Below are 22,249 nucleotides of genomic sequence, written 5' to 3'. Positions count from 1 at the left end.
TCTTAGCAGAGGCTGGGCTTGGGATGGGGGCTACAGAGTGGGCTGCAGCCACCCCAAATTTTCCCATACCCCACTCCCAGCACTGCCACCGCCCACCCAGCGCAGCCCTGGCTCTTCCTGGCACATGGGTGGAGGTAGGGCATTGAGCCGGGGCTGCACTGGGTGAGCGGTAGCACTGGGAACGGGGATACAGTGAAATCTGGGGTGGCTGCAGCCCCCTCCATAGCCCCCACCCTGAGCCTAGCCCCTGCCGAGAAGAGCCTAGTGCAGTCCTGGCAGCTGCAGACTGCCTGCTCCACCCCATGCAGATCTGGGGGCACACGCCCCATGCCCCATGGCCTCCCAGGGTGCAAGCAGTGGCAGGAGCTGCGCCCCCCAATGAGCCACAGCTCCATCCCGCACCCTGCCCCGCCTGGGCAGCACCTGCTTCTGTCCCCTCCCTCACCACAGAGGGCATTGATCTGCCCCCCCCACGTCCCTTCCTTCCCCCTCTTTTTCCACCCCAACAGACTTACCAGCTGCACACAGTTCTCCACACTGCCAGGCTGTGTTCGTCGCTGCCCGAGTACCGCGCTGTGGCAGTGCACACGCATGGGCATTTACTGGCCAAATTATCAGCTGCATCAGGCCAATTTCCGATACAGCCAATTTTCTTTATATCAGTACCAATCCAATATCAGACCAATGTATTGGTACACCTCTAGAAGTAAGGATATTTAATTCTGCATCCAGAACTCAACCCAGTAGAGATTAAATTAATACTTCAGATACAACTATGAAATGACACTTGAAGGAATATCCAGCACTGGAGGAATGTTCCATTAAATCAATTAGAGAAATATATGGTGACATTAAAGTTATCAAGTTATTTATCAAAGGAGCATAAAGTAGGCAAGTATCTAAATCCACCTGAATTTCAAGGGGAATCTTTGTCTAAGTCTTTTAGTTTCCTTTGAAAATTCCAGCCTAACACACCACCTTAGAGACAACAGAAAGCTGATGTGGATTACAAAATTCAGTTCTTGCTAGAAAGGACTTAATAAAGTACTCTATCTTCCATTACCAAATAGTGGTTGTCTGCATCTATATATGTATTACTATCTGCTTTATTTGGAAAGTTGTATCTGCCTCCTTACTTAAATAAGCATTCTATCTCGATAGCAAGTAAAATTCTGATTTTCTGAAGTGTGCACAATTAGTGATAAGGAAAGAGAGCAGTGAGAAAACAAGCTTAAACTAGACAAGCAAAGCATAGATTCATAGATTCATAGATGTTAGGGTCGGAAGGGACCTCAATAGATCATCGAGTCCGACCCCCTGCATAAGCAGGAAAGAGTGCTGGGTCTAGATGACCCCAGCTAGATACTCGTCTAACCTTCTCTTGAAGACCCCCAGGGTAGGGGAGAGCACCACCTCCCTTGGGAGCCCGTTCCAGACCTTGGCCACTCGAACTGTGAAGTTCTTCCTAATGTCCAGTCTAAATCTGCTCTCTGCTAGCTTGTGGCCATTGTTTCTTGTAACCCCCGGGGGCGCCTTGGTGAATAAATACTCACCAATCCCCTTCTGTGCCCCCATGATGAACTTATAGGCAGCCACCACAAGGTCGCCTCTCAACCTTCTCTTGCGGAGGCTGAAAAGGTCCAGTTTCTCTAGTCTCTCCTCGTAGGGCTTGGTCTGCAGGCCCTTGACCATACGAGTGGCCCTTCTCTGGACCCTCTCCAGGTTATCCGCATCCTTCTTGAAGTGTGGCGCCCAGAATTGCACGCAGTACTCCAACTGCGGTCTGACCAGTGCCCTATAGAGGGGAAGTATCACCTCCCTGGACCTATTCGTCATGCATCTGCTGATGCACGATAAAGTGCCATTGGCTTTTCTGATGGCTTCGTCACACTGCCGGCTCATGTTCATCTTGGAGTCCACTAGGACTCCAAGATCCCTTTCCACCTCTGTGCCACCCAGCAGGTCATTCCCTAGGCTGTAGGTGTGCTGGACATTTTTCCTCCCTAGGTGCAGCACTTTGCATTTCTCCTTGTTGAACTGCATTCTGTCGTTTTCTGCCCACTTGTCCAACCTATCCAGGTCAGCTTGCAGCTGTTCCCTGCCCTCCGGCGTGTCCACTTCTCCCCATAGCTTTGTGTCATCTGCAAACTTGGACAGAGTACATTTCACTCCCTCGTCCAAGTCGCTGATGAAGACATTAAAGAGTATCGGTCCAAGGACCGAGTCCTGCGGGACCCCACTGCTCACACCCTTCCAGGTCGAGACCGACCCATCTACCACGACTCTTTGGGTGCGACCCTCTAGCCAATTCGCTACCCACCGGATTGTGTAGTCATCCACATCACAGCCTCTTAACTTGTTCACCAGTATGGGGTGGGATACCATATCGAAGGCCTTCCTGAAGTCTAAGTATACGACATCCACCCCTCCTCCTGTGTCCAGGCGTTTTGTAACCTGGTCATAGAAAGAGACTAGATTGGTCAGGCACGATCTGCCCGCCACAAACCCGTGCTGGTTTCCCCTCAGCATAATTTGCCCTGCCGGGCTCTCACAAATGTGAGCCTTGATAATTTTTTCAAAGACTTTACCAAGGATGGAGGTGAGGCTGACTGGCCTATAGTTGCCCGGGTCCTCCTTCCTCCCCTTTTTGAAAATGGGGACCACGTTAGCCCTTTTCCAGTCCTCCGGGACTTGGCCCGTGTGCCACGAGCGTTCGAATATTCCTGCCAGTGGCTCTGCAATGATGTCGGCCAGTGCCTTCAGCACCCTCGGATGCAGCCCATCCGGGCCTGCCGATTTAAAGGCATCCAGTTCTTCCAAATGACTCTGCACCACCTCAGGATCTACGTATGGAAGTCTGGCGCCTTGCTGCTGCCTCTCTACAACCCCAGTGAGAGACTTGTTGTGCCCCTCACTTAGGAACACTGAGGCAAAGAACTCATTGAGGAGTTCAGCCTCGTCCCCCCTGTCTGTCACCAATTGTTTCTGCCCATTTAGCAGGGGTCCTATTCCTCCCTGGGCCTTCCTTTTACTCCCAATATATCTAAAAAACAATTTCTTGTTGTCTTTTACTTGGGTTGCCATCCTCAGCTCCATGGTAGCTTTGGCCCGCCTAACTGCCTCCCTACAAGCATGAGCAGAGGAGGTATATTCATCTTTAGTGATCTCACCCTGTTTCCACTTTTTATGTGCTCCCCTTTTGGCCCTTAGGCTGCCCTGGATTTCTCTGGTCAGCCATGGAAGCCTCCTGGCCCCTTTCCCTTTTTTGCCTCGCTCGGGGATCGTCTTGCTTTGTGCCCGAAGGATCGTTTCCTTTAGGCACAGCCACCCTTCTTGGGCTCCCATCCCTTCAAAACTCCTACTCTGCAGTGCTTCCTTGACTAATCGCCTGAGTGCATTGAGATCAGCTTTCCTAAAGTCTAGCACTTTCACCCTACTAGTTACCTTACCCACTCGCTGTCTTACGTTGAATTCTATTATAAGGTGATCACTGTCTCCCAAATGGCTACTGATCTGGAGGTCCCCTATCATGTCATCTCCTGTTGCCAATACCAGATCCAGTATGGCATTCCCCCTAGTGGGACCATGCACCTCCTGTGTCAGGTGGAGGTCCTGTATACAGGTTAGAAACCTGCGTGAGCGATGGGACCTTGCTGTCTGCGTCTCCCAGCAGATGTCCGGGTAGTTTAGGTCCCCCATGACTACCGCCTCTTTAGCTTTTAAGACATAAGGATTGTCTTTCTACAAAATCAGTTCATCTTAAGTTAAGGAGTATCTATATACCTCTTTTTATACCCTGGACCTCTTCCAAATAATGTTCCTGTGGTTGCTTATCTGATGTACAATCATCACATTCTTCTTTTAAAATGTTCATGCCCTTGAGCTTTGCACCCAAAAGTGCACAGGGCATTTCAAAATATTCAGCATTGAAGCAAACAGTCAGGGAGTATCCCCTCTGACCTCTCCCCAAATCAATTCATCCTAATACAGTACCATTTTAAAAGTAGATGGATTTAAAATTTTTAACCCCACCACATATTCATGCCAATTCAAGAAAAGACCCAGAAGAGCTAACAGCTTCCCAGTTCTCTCCACTGAGAGATTATTACTGAAAAGTCAAGTCAGGGCAAAAAAGACAAGCCTCATCTAACATGAGTACAAGGCAGTTTGCTTCCTCACAGAAAAAGCAAGCTAACAGACACAACTCTTACATTTCTACTGCTGAGAGGGCTAAGACATCTTCCCCTTCTTCACACAGCATTGGGACTATTTATTGAAAATGCCAGGCAGGGCAAACCAGGCATCGTAGTAGAATGTGAATATAAGACTCTGGGTCTTTGCCTTCTCCATGGCAAACTGTGTAACTATGTGAAAGAGAATACAGTAGGCACTAACACAAATAAGATACATGATACAAAAATAAATAATCATCTACTACAGAAGCCAATCTACTTTTTGCATCTAAAATGAAAATATAATTTGTAATACAACAGCTGCTAGCATGGGTGACTGGTGCCACCTTAGTCAAAGGGGGCACGTGCAACCAGTTAGCGACCGTGGAGGGGGAGATCCCCCTGTGGCCAATCTCACCAACAGGGGGTGGGGGCCCCCTACGGCCAGTCACTTTCCAGAGTGCTGCTCCCCGGCTGGCACTCACAGAGCCTGCCCTCCTCGCCTGTTGCCTAAGCAGTGAGCGCGGCTGGTCAGGGAGTGCACTGGTGCTCTCAGGGCATGCACATGCACCCCCATGCACCCCCTACATGTCGCCACTGGCTGCTAGATGAGGTAGAAACAAATTATTCAAGGGATAGAGTTTAATAAGCGAGACTCAAGTGCTTATTCTAAAGCTAGATTCAAAGAACCAATCTGCAGGTTAATTCTAAGAGTGACACATAATTAAACAGTAAAAAGAAAAACAAGTACCAAGAGATCAATTATCCTCTTTTAAAATAGACACTGGTTGTATTTTGATTCATCTGCAAGAATTCTCTCAGGCTTGTTCTCCCTGTAGAAAAGCTTACCCAGAGAGCCCTGTACAGACATTTGAGCTGAGCAGCAGAGAGCTTACATTGCTAACACCGGTCTGCCAGGGGACCCTAAACCACCAAGTACTGCAGTGCAGGCAAGGGTCACAGGGCCTACCAGGTCAGTGAAGAGGAATGGTGGTGGAGGGTCTGTCAGGTCAGTGACAGGGGTGCAGAATCTGCATGGTCAGTGAGAGGGAATGTGGGGCCTATGCCTGCCCTGTGCACAGGGTCCTCCAGCCCTGAATTCCCCACACCATGTTCCAGCCCAGCTGTGGACAGGCAGGGAGCTGCACTTCCTAACATCAAGTGCCGCAGTCTGGGCAGGAGGGCACAGGGGTCAGCTGGGTCCAGGTTGGGGGTGGAGGGCATCAGTCACTTTCATTCTGGCCAGAGTGAACTTCAGGCCATTTGGGCCCACAGTGAGGTGGGGTCAAGTAAAAGATGGAATAGAAAAGCTGGGGACAGAATATGCTCCTTAAGTGCTTTAGCGCTGGGCTTTGCCAGGCCAAACACAGAGAAGCATATTCTACTCCTTCCTTGGCTGGGATTGACACACTATCTCCCTGGACCCAAAGAGGAGGACAAGGAGGAAAAAAGCTCCCTGGGATTCCAGAGAACTGCTCTGTGGCTTCTCTCAGACCGGTTGGTACCTGTATAGACATTTGGTCTCCTGAGCAATATTCTTCCATAAGCCATTTAACTCGGGTTGTTGTCAAGTTATTTTTCTTCCAGAGCAGCTATTTTCTCTCTAAGAGAAAAACCAGAAGCATCTGTACACATGTGGTTTCTCCTGAGAGAGCAGCGACTCTCCCAGGAGAAACTGAACATCTATACTTAACCAGTAATACCATCGCTTGTAGAGACTGTGGAGTATTTGGAAAAAGAGGGGCAATTTGTTTGCTAAAGGCATGTTATGCTTAAACTTTGTATACAAATTAAATAAACTGAAGTAAAACAGTAAACAAAGAACCTATTAAGGAGCAAGCCTTACTGAGCATCTGTGAAAGCAAAAAACTTTCAGCAAGAATTGATACCAGCAAGGAAGTGGAGTCGTGAATCACAAACATTCAAAGTATACCATTACTGACCATAAGCATCTCTAGTAAAAAATTAACTCAAGCCACAGAAAAGGGAGTTTTAGCAAAATGGAAACTGTCAAAGAACATCTAAAAACAATTATACTGGCCTGGATCAACTCATTTTTGAGCAGATTGCCTAGGCTGTTATCTCCCTAGTGACTCTTATACAAGATTTTGAAAGAAAGGGAGAAACATACATTCCCCCAGGACACTCTACTCCTATCCTCACATACCCTCAGATATGGACCTGTCTTTCTGGGGGAGGCTCCAAAGGGTTAGAGGATGTATTGGATAGAACTAAACAACACCACAGGTGCAAGGTCAGTGCAGAGAGGAATTAGCACAAAAGGTCCCTCCACAAGTCTAATGCTGGCTAGACTCTCTGGCCTAGTTTCATTTGGCCATCTGATGTATGACTCATGTTATACCATAATTTCTTATTTTGAAGTATAAAATACGTTAGTCTTTTTCTAATTTATCTATCGTATTATTTATTTTAGGTTAACAATCTCTTAAAAGGTTCCCTATGTAAAAGAGAATTTGCTAGTTAAATTCTTTAACTTTAAAAACAGCAGTGTTTCTGCCTCTTTTTCTGACAACTTTCCCAGGCCACCTGGGCAAATAAAACCATGTTACATTCCAGATCCAACTATCCAGCCCCACTACAGTTCCAAAAGCCCTCCAGAATCTCCATACATGGCCCTGAATGCAGATGCAGAGACATCCTGATCAGTGACAAGCTTGAAATCTTTCTCACCTATCAAATTCTCCTGTATCCTTTTCCTACCCAAGCAGCTACTCTGTTCCCAACAGCCAATTATCCCACATGCCACTTACCCCAGACAAAAGCTATAATATTCACCTTACCAGCAGTCTAACCTGACCATTGCCCTTCCCCACACATCTGCAATCACATGATAGTGTCCCCTGTTCCCACTGAACAACCTGATAGCTCTCGCTTCCCCTTAATGTTCAAACATTCATCCATGATTTCCAGCACATTATGAACTGTACAATTCCTCAAGGCCCCAGCAGTTTTCTATATGTAAGAGAGATGTTAAGCATGCTAATAAACACCCCAGATTAATTCTTCATTCTTATATACTGTTAATATTACACTTGCAAAGGTTCCTCTCCCAGTTCTTTGCTGCTAGTATAATAAAGTGCTCTCACACACTGTTTAGGAGCTTCCAAATACCGCACACATCAGGAAGTTAGGGAGGTAAATTTTGGAATTTCCCAGGTTAGTAAAAAAGCTCTTTGTATTCCTAAGCAGGAGAAACAAAGGGGCAATTTTATAGAGAAGTTGTAACATGCTTGAAGTTGGCTGTGGTGAGCATTCATGTGCATGTAGTTAATTGCAAATCTGTTCTGTTACAGGAATGCATAAGCCCACCTTCCGAAGCAGGAACAGACTATAAGATCAAAAGACTTAAAAACAGGTTGTGAAACATTTAAGTGCACCAAGCAGCTAAGCTCCCAACTAAAGAGTTTACAACCAAAACTTGCAAAATTGACTTACCCACTCAGTAAAGTGTCTTCTAGGCAGCAGTACCCACAGTAACAGTGTTTGGGGAAAGGGATTACTAGGGACTATCTATCAATAGAGCAGATAAGGTGAGCCTTGCTGCTTCTTTGGAGCACAACACACCAGAAGTACTGCCATTGTTGGGCCAGACAAGTGACGCAGGGCCAACTGATCCAACAAACATATGGTGCATGTGGTCAAAGTGCAATCTTGCAAGCTGGACCAACCCTGTATGCCAGATCTGGCCGTGAAGTGACCCCATCTATCAGCCCTACTAAGCACTGACATGATTGAGGGCATAAGGCCACATCATTCAGCTCACAGGCTTCCCCACAGGTCCAGAAATTTGGTAGCAAGGGAGTGGCAATAACACAATACCTCTGCCCCACCACCAAATTTCTGGACCCCTGGGGAGACCCACAGGATGGATAACATGGCCTCATGGGCCAGCTCTGGCCTTCAAGTCAAAAGTTGAGCAATGAAGTGCTATTTTACTATTTAAGTAAATCTTGTGGCAGACATCTCCAGGACCTCCAAAACTAATCATACCTTGGCCAACATGCAAGAGTAAACACTATGTAACTGTGTCAATTCTCACTCCTTCTACTGAAAACCTAGGAGACAGCAATAAAACTGATCTCCCCAAATTTGCTTCACTATACTATACTTGATAGGTGACATGTAGGGAAGGCCCGGGGCAGAGGAGGAGGGCATGTGCCTCCGTTGAGATTGGCCATCACCAAAGCCACCGCTGGCTTCTGTGGGCAGTCGCCACTCACCACCCTCCCTGCCACGGCCACCGCAGGCAGTCCCTGCTTGCTGCTGCCAACGGAGTCTGCAGGTGGTCCCCACTTGCCGCTTTCCACTCCCCACCGCCGACACTGCGGAAAGCATCTGCAGGCAGTCCCTGCTTGCCGCTTATGCTGCCACCTAGAAATGGTACCCTCCCTCCCTCAATCTCGGGAGGCACCAGTCATTCATGCTATACTTTGGGAACTATGAACAGAAGCTGAGGCAGAAACATGGAAAGAAGGTTCCGAACTCAGAAGCTCAAGATAAGAAGGGAGAATTAGAGAAAGTTTCCCCCCCTTCTTCAATGTCTGTTAGATGTCTCAAAATGTTCAAGTCATGCTGCTTGAAAAGGAAGGTAGATGGCGATCATGATGGATGAAAATGTAGGTGAATGGAAGAGTGGGAGATTGCTTATCACAGATGGATTATTTTGGCAACCTGAAGTGCATGAGGTATTTCACATAAGCTCTCATTTGATGGGATTTACAATATGAGACCTCAATCCTGCAATAGCAGCCATGTGAATGAACTCCTGTACCCACTTAGAGTTTTGTTTGCTTAAACGGAATGTCATGTGGGTGTAGGGGTCTACACCACATGGATGCTTTAATGCAGGCTAGGCCTTAACAAAGATTGTGAAAATTAAACAAGAGTTATAAGGGAGGAAAGAGGAAAAAGAATGAATGATTGGCTGATGTGGAAAAGAGGTGGAAATTATAGGAGGAGGGGCACAGAACAAAATTACACATAAAAAAAACAAAGGGAAAGAATGGGACACTAAAATGATTCAGCAAGAGAAACTATAACTGAAGGGAAAAAAGAGAGAAGAAAAAGTCACCTGCAGCTCAGAAGGAAAAAAGCAAGTATGAAAAAGGTGATGCAGCTTTTAAAGAAATATATATCCAAGATAAAGTTCATTGATAGCAGACTGTAATTAAGCACTCTATGTCTTTAAATCATTTGGGATTTAGTGCCATTGGTACCTTTGTTGTTCACTTGTAGCCATATTTAAAAAGTCAGTTAGGCACTTAACTCTTATTCCAATGGGAGTTTAGGTGCATAAATAGCTGTTAGGTGGCTAATACCTTTTTTGGATTTGGCCCTAAATTAGTCAGCTTTGGGTAAATTTTTTGCAGACCTGTGATTAATCACAGATTAAAATATTTCCTTTCACTTACATATGTGTGTAATGAGACATTCAATCTTGTACTTATAATGTTTATTTAAATATCTAACTTTTCAAATAAACACAGCAGCATTTATTTCACTCCACACATTTTGGAGGACAGGACAGTCTGGAAGACTGCCTTCAGGACATGCTTAAATTAGTAAGGAAAATTATGTGCTCTGTGCATACATTTTAACTACCCAATCCATTGTGAAGCATCTCCTAAAAATGTCTCTCTACAGGCCAAAGGCCCTTACTGAAGAACCAAATTGCCCCTTCTAGTGGACAATCCCACACAGGAAACAAACAAAAAAAAAACGGTAAATGAAGCTTCCTTTGAGTCTTAACAATGCTGGCAGTGTTATTTCCTCTTACTTTTTCAAGAATGGGAAAGGAATTTAACTTGCTGTACTGACAGGCTGTCTCAAAATCTGCAGGGATGACCCAGCAGAGACTGAGTTGTGCCCATGTCTCTGCAGCCATTTCTAGATCTTCCCAAAACCCAATCCAACATAACTGCTGCTTAGCCATCTGCCACTATCCCTGAATCCTGTCTCACTTAGCTGGGACTTATTATACATGGAAGGAGACCTCCAACATGATGATGATGAGCAAACACCATTACCTATGTTATCTCATGCTTATAGATATCCAAGAGGGTCCCAGACTTGGACCATTCCCTTAATCCACTTCTCCAGTGCATGTTCCCCCCTACTAAACCAGCAAGGTACCTGACCCTGAGGTAGATACTCAATGGATCTTTGATACCAGAAGAGGGTACACTTCAGAGTTAACACTCTCCACTTCCACATTTGGCAAGTTCTCCAGCCCATCCAGTTCCCTTCTTTTTAAAACTTTCACAGCACTCACACAGAAATAAGAACATAAGGAGGACACAGTGGGTCAGAACAATGGTCCATCTAGGTTAGTATCAGGTCTCCGACAATGGTCCCTGCCTCAGGAGGCTGGGGAATACAAAATCAGTCTGCTCTCAGAAACCTACCATTGCCAAGCTCTACACACTCCTGCTCAGAACACTCCACCATCCCATCTCATGTCCCTTCCAGACACCAAGTGATAGGACACCCTCAGCAAGGGCAAGGGTCCCCAGTGGACAAGGCTGTATTCCACCCTCATCTTATGTGTCAGTGGGGACTTCAGCAAGCAGCTCCTCCGTGGAGGTGTCTCAACAAGTGTGCATCTGTTGCATTTCATGGACACCCCCAACACGTGGCCCTTCTGCGTGGCCCTGGTGCACACCTATCTCAAGTGCAGCCCCTTTACCACCTGCTCCAGAACCTCCTACACTATTCCCCACACCTTTTCTTTTATGCACTCCTTATCTGTGGCCCCACCAACTGGTCAACCTCCTCCTGGCTGTAGCTAAGCTGGCCATATATCTGACCAGGAAGGAGGCTCTGGCAAGGGGCAAGGCCAGATATAGGCATGGGCAAACCAGGCAGCCACCCAGGGCCCAGACAGAAAGGGGGCCCAAAAATGGTAAATTTTTAATTACTATTATCATTATTTCTGGCGAAGCGGGGACCGATACTAAAAGTTTGCCTAGAGCCACCAGGTGTCTAGGTATGGTGCTGGCCAGGGGGAACCCAGGTTACTGTGGAGCCATCTTCCTGTCTCTCATCCATTCACATCTCCAGGCAGAGTTTCACTGGGCAGTGTCTCCACTGGTTCCTTGGACTCATCTGAGGGCCAGTGGGCACTGGCTGGTGTGCTCTGCTTGGTATCCCTGCCTTGTAGCACTTGTTATTAACCTTTGGCCTGCATTCCCATCCCTGTTTTCACTTTAGTTGTCTCAAGTATCTAGTTGTTACACACTCAGTAGCCCCTTCTAATAACAGAGGACAGCTCCTCCCTCTGTTACTGAGGGGGCTAACAGCTTCTTTGTGGGACCAGACAAACAGTCCCATGTGTAACAAATAAACCGGCCTCTGACAGTGGCACAAGTTGATGCTATAGAACAGTAGTCTCAACCCTTTTTAAGTAGGAGATCACCTCTGGCATTTAAAAACAACCCAAGTTCTACCATGCGCCACCACCACTCCTTTCCCTGCCCAACAGGTAAGTCTGTGGGGTGGGAAGGGGGGGAGGGGCGCAAATCAAGGCAGAGGGAGAAAAAATGATTTGGGGGTGTGCCTCCCCAGCAGGTAAGTCCCACCCGGCTGGGATCCCACTCAATTTACCCCTGCTCCTGCCTCTGTGGCATTGTCCCTCACCGTGTGGGCCTCGATCTAACCCCTTCCCTCCCCCACGGACTGACCTGCTGGGCTGGGGTACACACGTGTATGCATGTGGGCACTCAGCCCCCCACCGCAGCCTCGGGTTGACTCTAAGAGGCTCTGAGATCTACCGCAAGAGGCTCTGAGGTCAACTGGTGGATCAAGATCCACTGGTTGGTGACCACTGCTATAGAAGGAAAGCATTGAACCAGGGGTAGATTCAAGGAGTGTGTGCTGGTGTGCTTGCACTCCCCCCACCCCCTTTGATTCCTGATCTATCCAAAGTTTAAAACCAACTCCTGAGAGGGGCAGCAGCATTTCTATTCAGTCAATTGATTGCATGGCTGATTATAATGTACCTAGTCCCTTCTAAACTCTTCGTTCTCTTCTCTTCTTTTTAAAGGGTCTTGAGGTTCCACCAATCAAGCTAGCCTTTATTTTGTCTTGCTGCTCTCTGGTCAGGAAGACGCTAGTTCACGCCCCTGCGGATTGTTTTTAACTCATTCCAATGAAGCTTTCTTTGTTCTTGCATCTATCTTCAACTGAATAACACAGTCCCAGCCCCATGCCTATTAATAAAGCTTCCAGTTTCTTTTTAACTGGACATAAATACTTGTTTTGTAAGTGGGGGATGCACCTCACCCTGTGCACCCCCCCCTTTTTCAAAACATAGATCTGCCCATGCTTTGAACACACTCTCTCTCAAGTGATCTTTTCCATACCCTCCCTGGCCTCCACCCTTGGAGGTTTGGAGATGGCAGAAGAAATCTCTCCAATAGCAGCGGTTTCCTTCACATAGAATCATAGAAAGTTAGGGTTGGAAGGGACCTCAGGAGGTCATCCAGGCCAACCCCCTGCTCAAAGCAGGACCACCCCCAACTACATCATCCCAGCCAAAGGTTTGTCTAGTTGGGTCTTAAACACCTCCAAGGATGGAGATTCCACCACCTCTCTGTGTTACCTGTTCCAGTGTTTCAGCACCTTCCGGGCGAGGAAGAGTTTTGTAATATCTAACCTCAACTTCCCTTGCTGCAACTTGATCTAATCATCCTAACAGTTCTGAATTAAAGAGCCCCCTGCCACACACACGCATGCAAACACGCACCTGCACATGCATGTACACACACACACAAACATGCACACACACATGTACACACAAGCACCTGCAGGTGAGCGCACACACAAACACACACTCATGTGCATGTACGTGTATACATACAAGCACGCACACAGACACCTGCACATGCATACACATGTACGTGCGCGCACACACAAGCATGCACACACTCACACATGCACGTATGCACACGTGCGCACACACAAGCATGCACACCCACACAGACACGAGAAGCCCGGCTCCGGCAGAGAGGACGCTGGAGATGCCAGCCCAGGAGCTCGTCCTCAGGGGCTGGCCCGGGAAAGCGGACTGCGAAGGCGAGGGCTGGGGCTGGGGCTGGGCTTGCTGTGCGCCCCCCCCCGCCCCGCGCGCACAGTCCCGCCAACAAAGTCCCGGCAGGCAGGGGCAGGGGCAGGTGCGCGAGCCCCTCCCGCCCGCCCGCCCGCACCCCCCTGCCCCGGCCGGCCCGAGGGCTGCCCCCGCCTCCCCGCTAGCAACGCGTCCCCAGCGACCGCAGCTACTCACGCTTGGTGCACCTCTGCGAGCCGGGCGCCTGGCTCCAGCCCTGGCAGCACCGCCCCCCGCACACGTTCACCCTGCAGGACAGCAAAGCACCAGGCCGTCCAGCACCGCGCTGCGGCTTGCAACCCCCATCCTCCCCTCAGGGCTCGCCCCCTCCCCCGCCCCGTGCCCCGCACACCCATGCCCGGGCGGGGGGCCGCTTGCTTACCCCTGCAGCGAGGACTGGGGCCGCCCCCTCGGGCTGGCGCGGCCGTCCGGGGCGGCCCCGGGGCCCAGGCGCAGCTGGAGGCTGGCGCTGCCCGCCCGGCTCGCCCTGCTCCGGCCGGCCGACCCCGCGGGCAGGGCGCGCTTCGGGGGGCTCCGCTGCAGCACGTACGTGACCCCGACCCGGCGCGGCCGGCCCTCCTCCGCCGCCAGCGGCAGGCACACGCACGCCCACAGCAAGACGCCCCAGTGCACCCGAGCCATGGCCACCTCCGCGCCGGCAGCGAGGAGAAAAGAAAGGGGCGGAGGCGGCGGCGGCGGCAGGGGAAGGGGCTCGCTGGGGGTCTCAATCAGGAGCAGATGTGTGAGCGGCGCCGGGGGCTGGGGGCCCGGAGCCGCGCGCTGCCCCGCGCTCCAAAACTCATAATCAGAGACCAACAACCAAAACAAAACGAATCCCAAAAAATAAGAAGTCAAAAAAAAAAAAAAAAGAAAAGAGACTCCGGGAAAAGTTGCCCCGTGTATGTATATAGCTGGCGCGTGCGGGGCTGCCCGCGGTGTCACCGCGCCGCAGCCAATCTCCGGCAGACGTGACGTCAGGCGGCGCGGCCTCCTCGGGGCGGGGCGGGAGCCCTGGGCTTGCCCCTCGGAGCCGCAGCGCGGGGCTCCCGCCCGCCCTGCCCTGCCCTGCCCTGCCCGCGGGGGAGTCGCTGCAGGCCCGGGGGCGCCCCCCCCGCAGCAGGCCCGTGCTCTCCCGGCCGGCGGGCAGGCTAGCGAGGCAGCCGGCTGACGGTATTGCCAGGGGTGCGGGGATTCCTGCACTGGCAGGATGAGTTCAACCCTCGTGGGATGTAGGCTCGATACTCTTAAAAAAAAACAAGTTTTTTAAACGTTGAAAAGGTAGGATCGTCTTTGAGCAGGCAAGGGTCTTTGGGTCAATCTTACCGACACAAACCTTCTTTGCAAAGCTTGCGGGTAGAGATACCCTTCAAAAGCTGGGTAAGAAGAATTTTTCTGACCACCTCAGGACAAGCAACCCCCAACTCCGTGCATCCCGAGTCTGGGGGGGCACCAGATCACCAGCAGGGAGGGCACTTCTGCCGGCACTTCTAGTTTCCAGGGGGTGCCAGCCAATCTCAGGGGGTGCACATGCACCCACGTGCGCCCTCTACGCATCGCCAATGTCCAACACACCTACAGACTTGGTGGCACCAAACTGACTAGCACCACGAATGAAAGGGACCTGGGGTTAATAATAGACCACAGCATGAATATGAGCTGGCAGCGCAATGCTGTAGCCAGTAGGGCAAATAATACTCTGGCATGCATCAATCGATGCCTCTCCAGCAAAGCCAAGAAGGTGATTCTTCCACTCTCCTCAGCACTGGTGAGATCGCAGCTGGAGTACTGCGTCCAGTTCTGGGCACCACACTTTAACAAGGACATGGACAAGCTTGAGAGAGTCCAAAGAAGAGCCACCCATATGATCAGAGTCTTATACAGCAAGCCATACAGGGAAAGGCTGAGCGATCTGGGACTCTTCAGTCTGAAGAAAAGAAGGCTGAGAGGGGACCTGGTAGCAGCTTACTACTGCACTAGGGGAGTACATCAAGGGCTCGGTGAGCAACTGTTTACCAGGGTACTCGAGGGGAGAACCAGGAGTAATGGCCACAAACTCCTGGAAGATCGATTCAGGCTCAACATAAGGAAAAACTTCGCAGTCGGGGTGTCCAGACTGTGGAATAAGCTCTCTCCAGAGGCGATGCAATCACCTGCCCTGGAAATCTTCAAGAGTAGACTGGATGGTCACCTTGCTGGGGTCACCTGACCCCCATTTATCTTTCCTGCTTGGTGCAGTGGGCTGGACCCAATGATCTTCTGAGGTCCCTTCTGGCCTTACAATCTATGAATCTATGAGCCTTGTCTACCTATGTCCTTAGACTAACATGGCCCCAGATAATTTTTAAGGCAGTTAATTGATGCAGCATATGCAAAGCCCAAGTCACTCTCAGAGGTGCATCTTCACATTGCCCTACTGCAACATTGTGGTACGGCACGCTACACTGACATTGTGATCACGTGGGTCTATACATGCGCGGGAGCTATATCACCATAGTGGTATACTCCCCAGTATAGCATGCTGCTACAGCGACGTAGTGGCGAAACCTAACCGTGAGCACAGCACAATAACCACTCATATTGCACTCTTTTAATGCTTCCAAAAGGAAGTACTAAAACATGGTGAAGTGTAGACATGCCCAAAGAGTCTTAACTACCTTTGGGGTGGGGGGGTTGTTTTGTTTTGTTTTTATTTAAATTTTTCGTGGCCAAATCAAGCCAAAGCAATTCCAAATCCATGAGTCAATCCAGAATCATAAGTGGCCCTACTACTGGCAAACATCTTCCACCCCCATCTGGGGCTTCATATGTTCCCAAATCCTTTGACGGGCATCCTATGTGCAGGCCCAAGCCCAGAGACTTAGGGTTCGGATGCCCCTGAGTTTTGCCCTGAGCCATATGGCCACAAGAACAAGCTAGGGAAGAGTCTCCTATTTCCATCAAGTAAGCATAAAGCCAAGACCTTGCCACTCCAGCAGCTAACTAGGAGGTTAACTATGCATTATCTTTGCAGGTACTACCCCTGCACCAGGTAAACGGACATCCTTGGGTACAAGTAGAAAAACTGCTTCAGCGATCATAGTTGAATTTCCCCTGCTAGGTGAGCATAGAACCAGGCTTTTTATGGCTACTTACCTTAGCATAAAAAAATACTTCAATTTTGATGACCCAGTTCTCACTCACTCATGGGCAGTTACAGTGAGCAAAATAAAGTAACTAAGAAGATGACCTATTTGCATAGTTATTTGCATACTTACTTTTTTACAATAGTTTTTCAGCAAATATGATAATTTCGAGCTTCCAAGATAATTTCATATTTAAGACCTGGCAATGCTGCTGGCTGTGCACGTGGTAGAATGAACTGACTTATATAAGGCAGGAGCACCCCAGGCACAGGCATCCCTTCCTCACCCAGGAGGGTAGTACAAGCACTGAGGGTACTCAGAGAGGTGGTGGCACCTTCATCCTTGGAGGTGTTGGCTAGGCAAAGCCGTGGCTGGGATGATCTAATTGGGGGTGGTCCTGATTGGAGCAGGGGTTGGACTAGATCAGCATTTCTCAACCCATGGGTTTCAAGAATATATAAAAGGGTTGCCAGCAAACTTTAAAAATGGATTCTCCTTTAAAAGAGGAAAATGTGGGAAACTGTGGCTTTTCCCTTGCAGGCTGGCAGAGTTCCAGGCTGCTTGGGACCGCTGGCAGGGCCAGAGGGCTGTTTTCTACTTAAACTATATACTGGGTCAGGACTGGCCATCAATGTTTACAAATGGGTCCTGGTACAAAAAAGGTTGAGAACCACTGGGCTAGATGACTTCCTGAGGTCCTTTCCAACCCTCATTTTCAATTATGCTATTATTCTATGTACACCTGGGATTTGAATTGCTCAGGTCTCCTCCCATAAGGCTCATGAAGCCTATGACTGTCATCCTGTGACATTAAGTTTGTTTTAAAAATAAATACAATTCAAAAAACAAATGAAGCACTTTCTCAAGAGAGCACTAGTCAGCAACTGTTGCTGCTTAGAAACCTAGTACATTGAACTGGCCAATATGCCTAAATCCAATATATTAAATCAGGCCCAGTCTTTTATGTATGGGTCTAAGTGGCCATCTGTGTGGATCATATTCCTGGATCGGGGCCTAAGGCTCCAAATCCAGGTTTACACAAATGCTTAACTTTACACATGTAAGAAATCTCATTGAAATTGCTGAAGTTATTTATACAGATAAAAGTTAAGCACACACTTAACTCTTTAGCACCAAGACCTTAGATTGTAAGCTAGTAATGTAATCTTATTCAATTGTTTTAGGGTGTGAAATGTTACATACATCAACAACACTAGACAAATAATAAATAAAAATAAACACCTTGAATACAGTGTATAAAGAAAATGGCCCAAATCCATCTTAGGGTAAATGTACCAGAATCATAAAAGAACTAGTTCCAGTTCCCTTTATTTCATTTTTATAACATTTTAATCAGAATTTCTTTAGTACTTGAGAAGAAAAGTTTAACAAAATGCACTCCAAAGATGTCATCCTTTAAAACAGGGCTAACTGGCAGCCTGAAGGCCACGTGGTCCAGGAGGGGTTAAATTGTGGCCCCCAGGGACCCACCTGGTTGCTGCTCCCTGCATTGGTCCAGCTGCAGCAGGCTCCCTTTGCGTCTGACTTCCCCTTCCTAGCCCTGCCCCAGGAGTCAGGGCAATGCAGCACTGGCACAGCCTGCAGTGAAGGAGAAGCCCGTACCCCGGGCTGTTTGAATGGCACAGTGCAGTGGGGGAACTCAGGGCAGGGAGCTAAGGATAAGTCAGGTACCCGGTCACATGGCGCACTGGGAAGGCACCCTGCACAGGGGCACAGCAGGGAGACACGCTGCACGCGATTCAGTGGCAGAGGCACCTGGGCATGTGGTGTGGCCTTTGGTATTAAAACCCCTGCTAACGTAGTCCAAGGTGCACATGACCCCCAGCCACTTAGAAGTTGGACAGCCCTGCTGTAAAATAGTTCAGAAATACTGTTAGGCTAATGCAGCCTCAAGAACTACCAGGTACCTCCATGCATGGAAAGTGGAACAAGGAGTGGAGAAAATGGCATAAAACTATTCATGTTGAATCAGACAGTTTGCAATCTGAGACTCTTTACCAGGACTCTGAGGATTGGTTGAGCCTAGCCCCAAGCTTACTGGATTTTGTACTTAAGAGCTATTGGCATAGCTACTTGATTCTGCATCAGAAGCAGACGTCTTTTATATTAACAAAGCTCCATGCAAACATTGGTATTAAGAGTATAACAGCCCTCTCTCCGTTAGAGCTCATCTATTTACAACTGTTCAAATATAAATAGGGGTTTTAAATAGATGAGAGTTCAAGGATTGCTATATTCACACTACAGAGGATCCACGTCAATCTCAAAAGCTTCTCTTCTCTACCCCCACCCTAATCTAAACTGTGATGCTTTGAAATGAAAATGCTACTGGTAACAAGAAGCTTGCAGGTCAAGGCTAAGTTCAAATAGCCTTGAAAACTGTAGATAATGCACAGGAAAACTAAACAAGAAAGATACAGCTTGAAAATCACTTATATTTTTAATAAAATTAAGGTTTTAATTGCAAGGCCATCACTTTTTCCCCCATTTCAAAGGACCTGCACATCTGTATTTAAAGCAGAAGGTATTCTTAGCACCTTAACTGTTCAGCCTTTGATGCTGGATCCAAAGTTACAATGCAAAATTTTATTTTCATACCTATAGCTATTTTTATAAGATTAAACAAAGGCTACCTTTAAATGATAGGGCTAGGGTAGGGACTGAGCAGGCAGATGCAAACTGATGAGATGCTCAGGATTGCTGCACTGCACAGGAATTTTTCAGAATGAGATCATGTCAACTTGTGTGGCTGAATTAGCTGGACACAGGGTAACACCTGCGTCCAGCCAAGGGAGAAGCCAGTTGCTTTTAAGAAATATGTTTTAAGTCATGTGAAGTAGAAGATAAATGCAGTATATTTGTAACATATTCAGCAAGTGGTAAGGAAGCAAGTTCATTTTGCATGACCTGAAGGGAGCTACATTCAAGATTGAAGTCCTGTATCATATGGTTTTATATTAAAAGTGAAGTCAATCTCAGGGCAACTGCAAGGAATTGACTTTTACTGACATAGAACAAACTTTCCTCAAAAATCTCCCTGGCAGGTCCTGGTGCCAACATCCTCTTTTTCTCTGTGGGGCAAATCTAGCCCTCACTTCTGCAGCAGCAGTGGGTCTGAGCATTAAAGGAGGTGTGGTTCTGCTGCATAAAGAACAAAAGGCTGGATGTAGGAATGTAATTCCTCGAATGGCAACATGAACAGAAGATGGGGAAGAGAGCAGGTATGAAGGTACCCACACCAGGCTACTCCAGCCTTCGGTATCTTCCAGGGACTGGCTTCACAGTCACTCTATATTCTGGGATATTCTATACTTTTTATATTCCTCTTTCCTCACATGTGCATCCAGTTGGTCCCCTGCCTGACTACTCAGGATGGGTACTGAACCTAAATAAATGGGAATTCATTGGTGCCTGTGGAGGTTCTTCATAGGAAGAGAGAACAAAGTATGAGAATAAAGACCCACTATGTTCAACTAAGAGAAGTCTTAGCTTTACAGGCTTTTCATGGCACTACCAAGGCTTCATTCATAAGTGACACTGTGAATCTGCAATAAGAAGAGTAAGGCTAATGTGTGTAGCATATGTGTAATAATAATTAAATACGGAGATAAAAACTTCTTTTGAGAACAATGGGCACTAAAATTGCTCGGAGTGAAGTTTTCTATCATACAGACAACTAACTAAAAACACTGTTTATAAAACTACTGGCCAGCAAGTTGATGGTTTATGAATAACTAAGAAAGGTTGTATTCTTAAAAATAACCTTTAAAATTGCTTGCTGGTTCCAATATGTTATATTTTAATAGTTATACCAACATTTATGAAAACATGTAGATGGAAATATAAACTGACAATGAAAGTACTGTGAAGTATGTAGTCACTCATAGAAAAATCAAAAGGGAGCATTATAGCAGGCACAAAACTATATCCTAAAATAATGCAGTAAAAATCAGTTCAAAACTACAAAAATATCTCAAATCAGAAAAATAAAAGTATATTTGATATGATCTGCTCTGTAGTTTTATGAAGTAAGATTTTCGTTTTGTACAGCACCTTTCATTTCAAGAATAACCACAGCTCTGCATAAGCTTTACTTCAACCTCAAGTTATTATGCTTGATGCAAGAAAGACAAGATCAAGTTTTATGGTCCATTGTTTGTTGAAGGTCACACTAGATGATAGTAGTGGTTTCCTGCAAATTAGATGTGACCTCTACTTCAACTGCCAAAAGGGACCGAATTGGCAAGGATGGTGAGGCTTGAGATTTGATTCTGCAGTAGTCTGCATTTAAGTTGAGTTTGGAATGGTAAAGGACCCTCAAGGCTTTGCATTTAAGTAGGCTTATTAGGACTTAGACTGATAGGCTGCACAAGATTTGAACATGAGAAAGGGAGAGACTGATTACAGCTGGAAGCAGCTTTCATCTTCTTCTTTCACTGTTACCAGAATGGGCTACCATTAAAGGCTAACTTGTTTACTGAGTTATGATCAGAGATGGAGCCACTTGACCAAAACCTATGTTTCTGTCCATCATTAGTAGCCACAGCCATATATAACAACAAAAAAAAAGCTTTAGGTAAACAGGAACTGATATCCTTTCAAGGTCCTGGCATCGCTGCCATGGTAAAAACTGTGCCCATTTACTTATTCTTAAAACTCATCTCTAACTCTAGCTGAAATATTTCCAACAGAAGCACTGGCAGTTTTACAGTATTGTTTTTACATACAATATGATTAATATGGAAATATATAGGATTTTTAAGGGAAAATACACTATACAATATGCTGTTGCAGTTATTTTTTACTCACCAGGAAGTAAATATCTCTCATCCACAATACAATTAAAACAGCCACCAAGCTTTTAGCTGAATTTATTTCTCCTCACTGGTGCTTGTGTCTTTGTACTCTCCCCACACATTAAAAATAAACATTCTGTGAAGGAAATTAAATGGAATGAATCACAAAAAATGAAAAAAAATAAATTTAATTACTCCACTTTACCTTAGGAGAAGACATGTTTAAACTAACACATTCTTCGCAAAAGCAAAGTAAATATTACAACTAATGTTCAAAAACTGTCGCAGCATGAGCATGTCATATGCCAGCGATACTAACCTTTACAAAAATAAATCTCAGCAGTTAATCCTGATTTGCACTCTTGCACTGTGTGCTTCTCAAACTTATTAAAGCTTTAGGAAAGACTCATCTTTGTGAAAGAACAGTTTCAGTACAGGTCCCCCATTGACTTTAAATGGCATTGGAGTTGACCTACAGGGTGTATACCCATGCACATTTGGACTGTCAGGTCTGGTTTTCTTTCCCATCTGCACAAGTGGAGGGGGAAGATGACAGATGGGAATGCTAATATGGAAGAAGAGGCATGTCCACATCCTCCATGTAACTTCAGCCAAATTTGCTACTGCTGCAGCAGCTTTGTGACCTGAGGGAATCATTCCTTCACCCATGTCTATCTTTGGCACTGAGCATAACTTCATAAAAAAATTGCTCAGCAGAGACTTTGGTCTTGTGGTCCATTTTAACTCATATAATGGGTAAGGAGTTCTTAATGTTAGCATCCAGAGCAGGAACTAAGACCTGAGCTTGGACATCAGGGTAAATAGCTGCTTAAAGGGGGGTAAGGAGGACAGCAGAAATGTACTTTTGCTATAAAGACTCCCAGTTGCTATAAAGACTGCCCCTTAGCCCTGTGAGCTTGGAATATGAGCCTGAAGATCCTCCATGTGCTACCCTGTTAGACTTTTTTAATGGGCACAGTGGAAATAAGGATGTAAAGGGCTTTTTGGCTTTTT

The 22,249-nt window shown here is 47.0% G+C and overlaps 1 protein-coding gene across 5 annotated transcripts in view; it reads right to left on the bottom strand.

Annotated features, from left to right (window-relative positions):
* Positions 1–14,203, bottom strand: part of LTBP1 (latent transforming growth factor beta binding protein 1) — a 363,058-nt gene extending 348,855 nt beyond the window's left edge. For 4 of the 5 annotated variants that reach the window (XM_014600069.3, XM_019500580.2, XM_019500581.2 and 1 more), the window contains exons 1-2: positions 13,679–14,202; positions 13,474–13,544 (exon numbers count right to left, since the gene is read on the bottom strand). In XM_014600069.3, the coding sequence (XP_014455555.2) occupies positions 13,474–13,544; positions 13,679–13,938 (331 nt within the window). In that variant the 5' untranslated portion in view covers positions 13,939–14,202. Of the gene's footprint in view, positions 1–13,473; positions 13,545–13,678 lie in introns of all 5 variants that reach the window. The other variant, XM_014600068.3, reaches the window with a different exon arrangement.
* Positions 14,204–22,249: the final 8,046 nt, after the last annotated feature.

This window comes from Alligator mississippiensis, chromosome 1, assembly GCF_030867095.1.
Source record: "Alligator mississippiensis isolate rAllMis1 chromosome 1, rAllMis1, whole genome shotgun sequence".
Taxonomy (NCBI): Eukaryota; Metazoa; Chordata; order Crocodylia; family Alligatoridae; genus Alligator; species Alligator mississippiensis.
The sequence above is the reverse complement of the archived record's forward strand: the minus strand, read 5'-3'. Positions and strand labels throughout refer to the sequence as shown.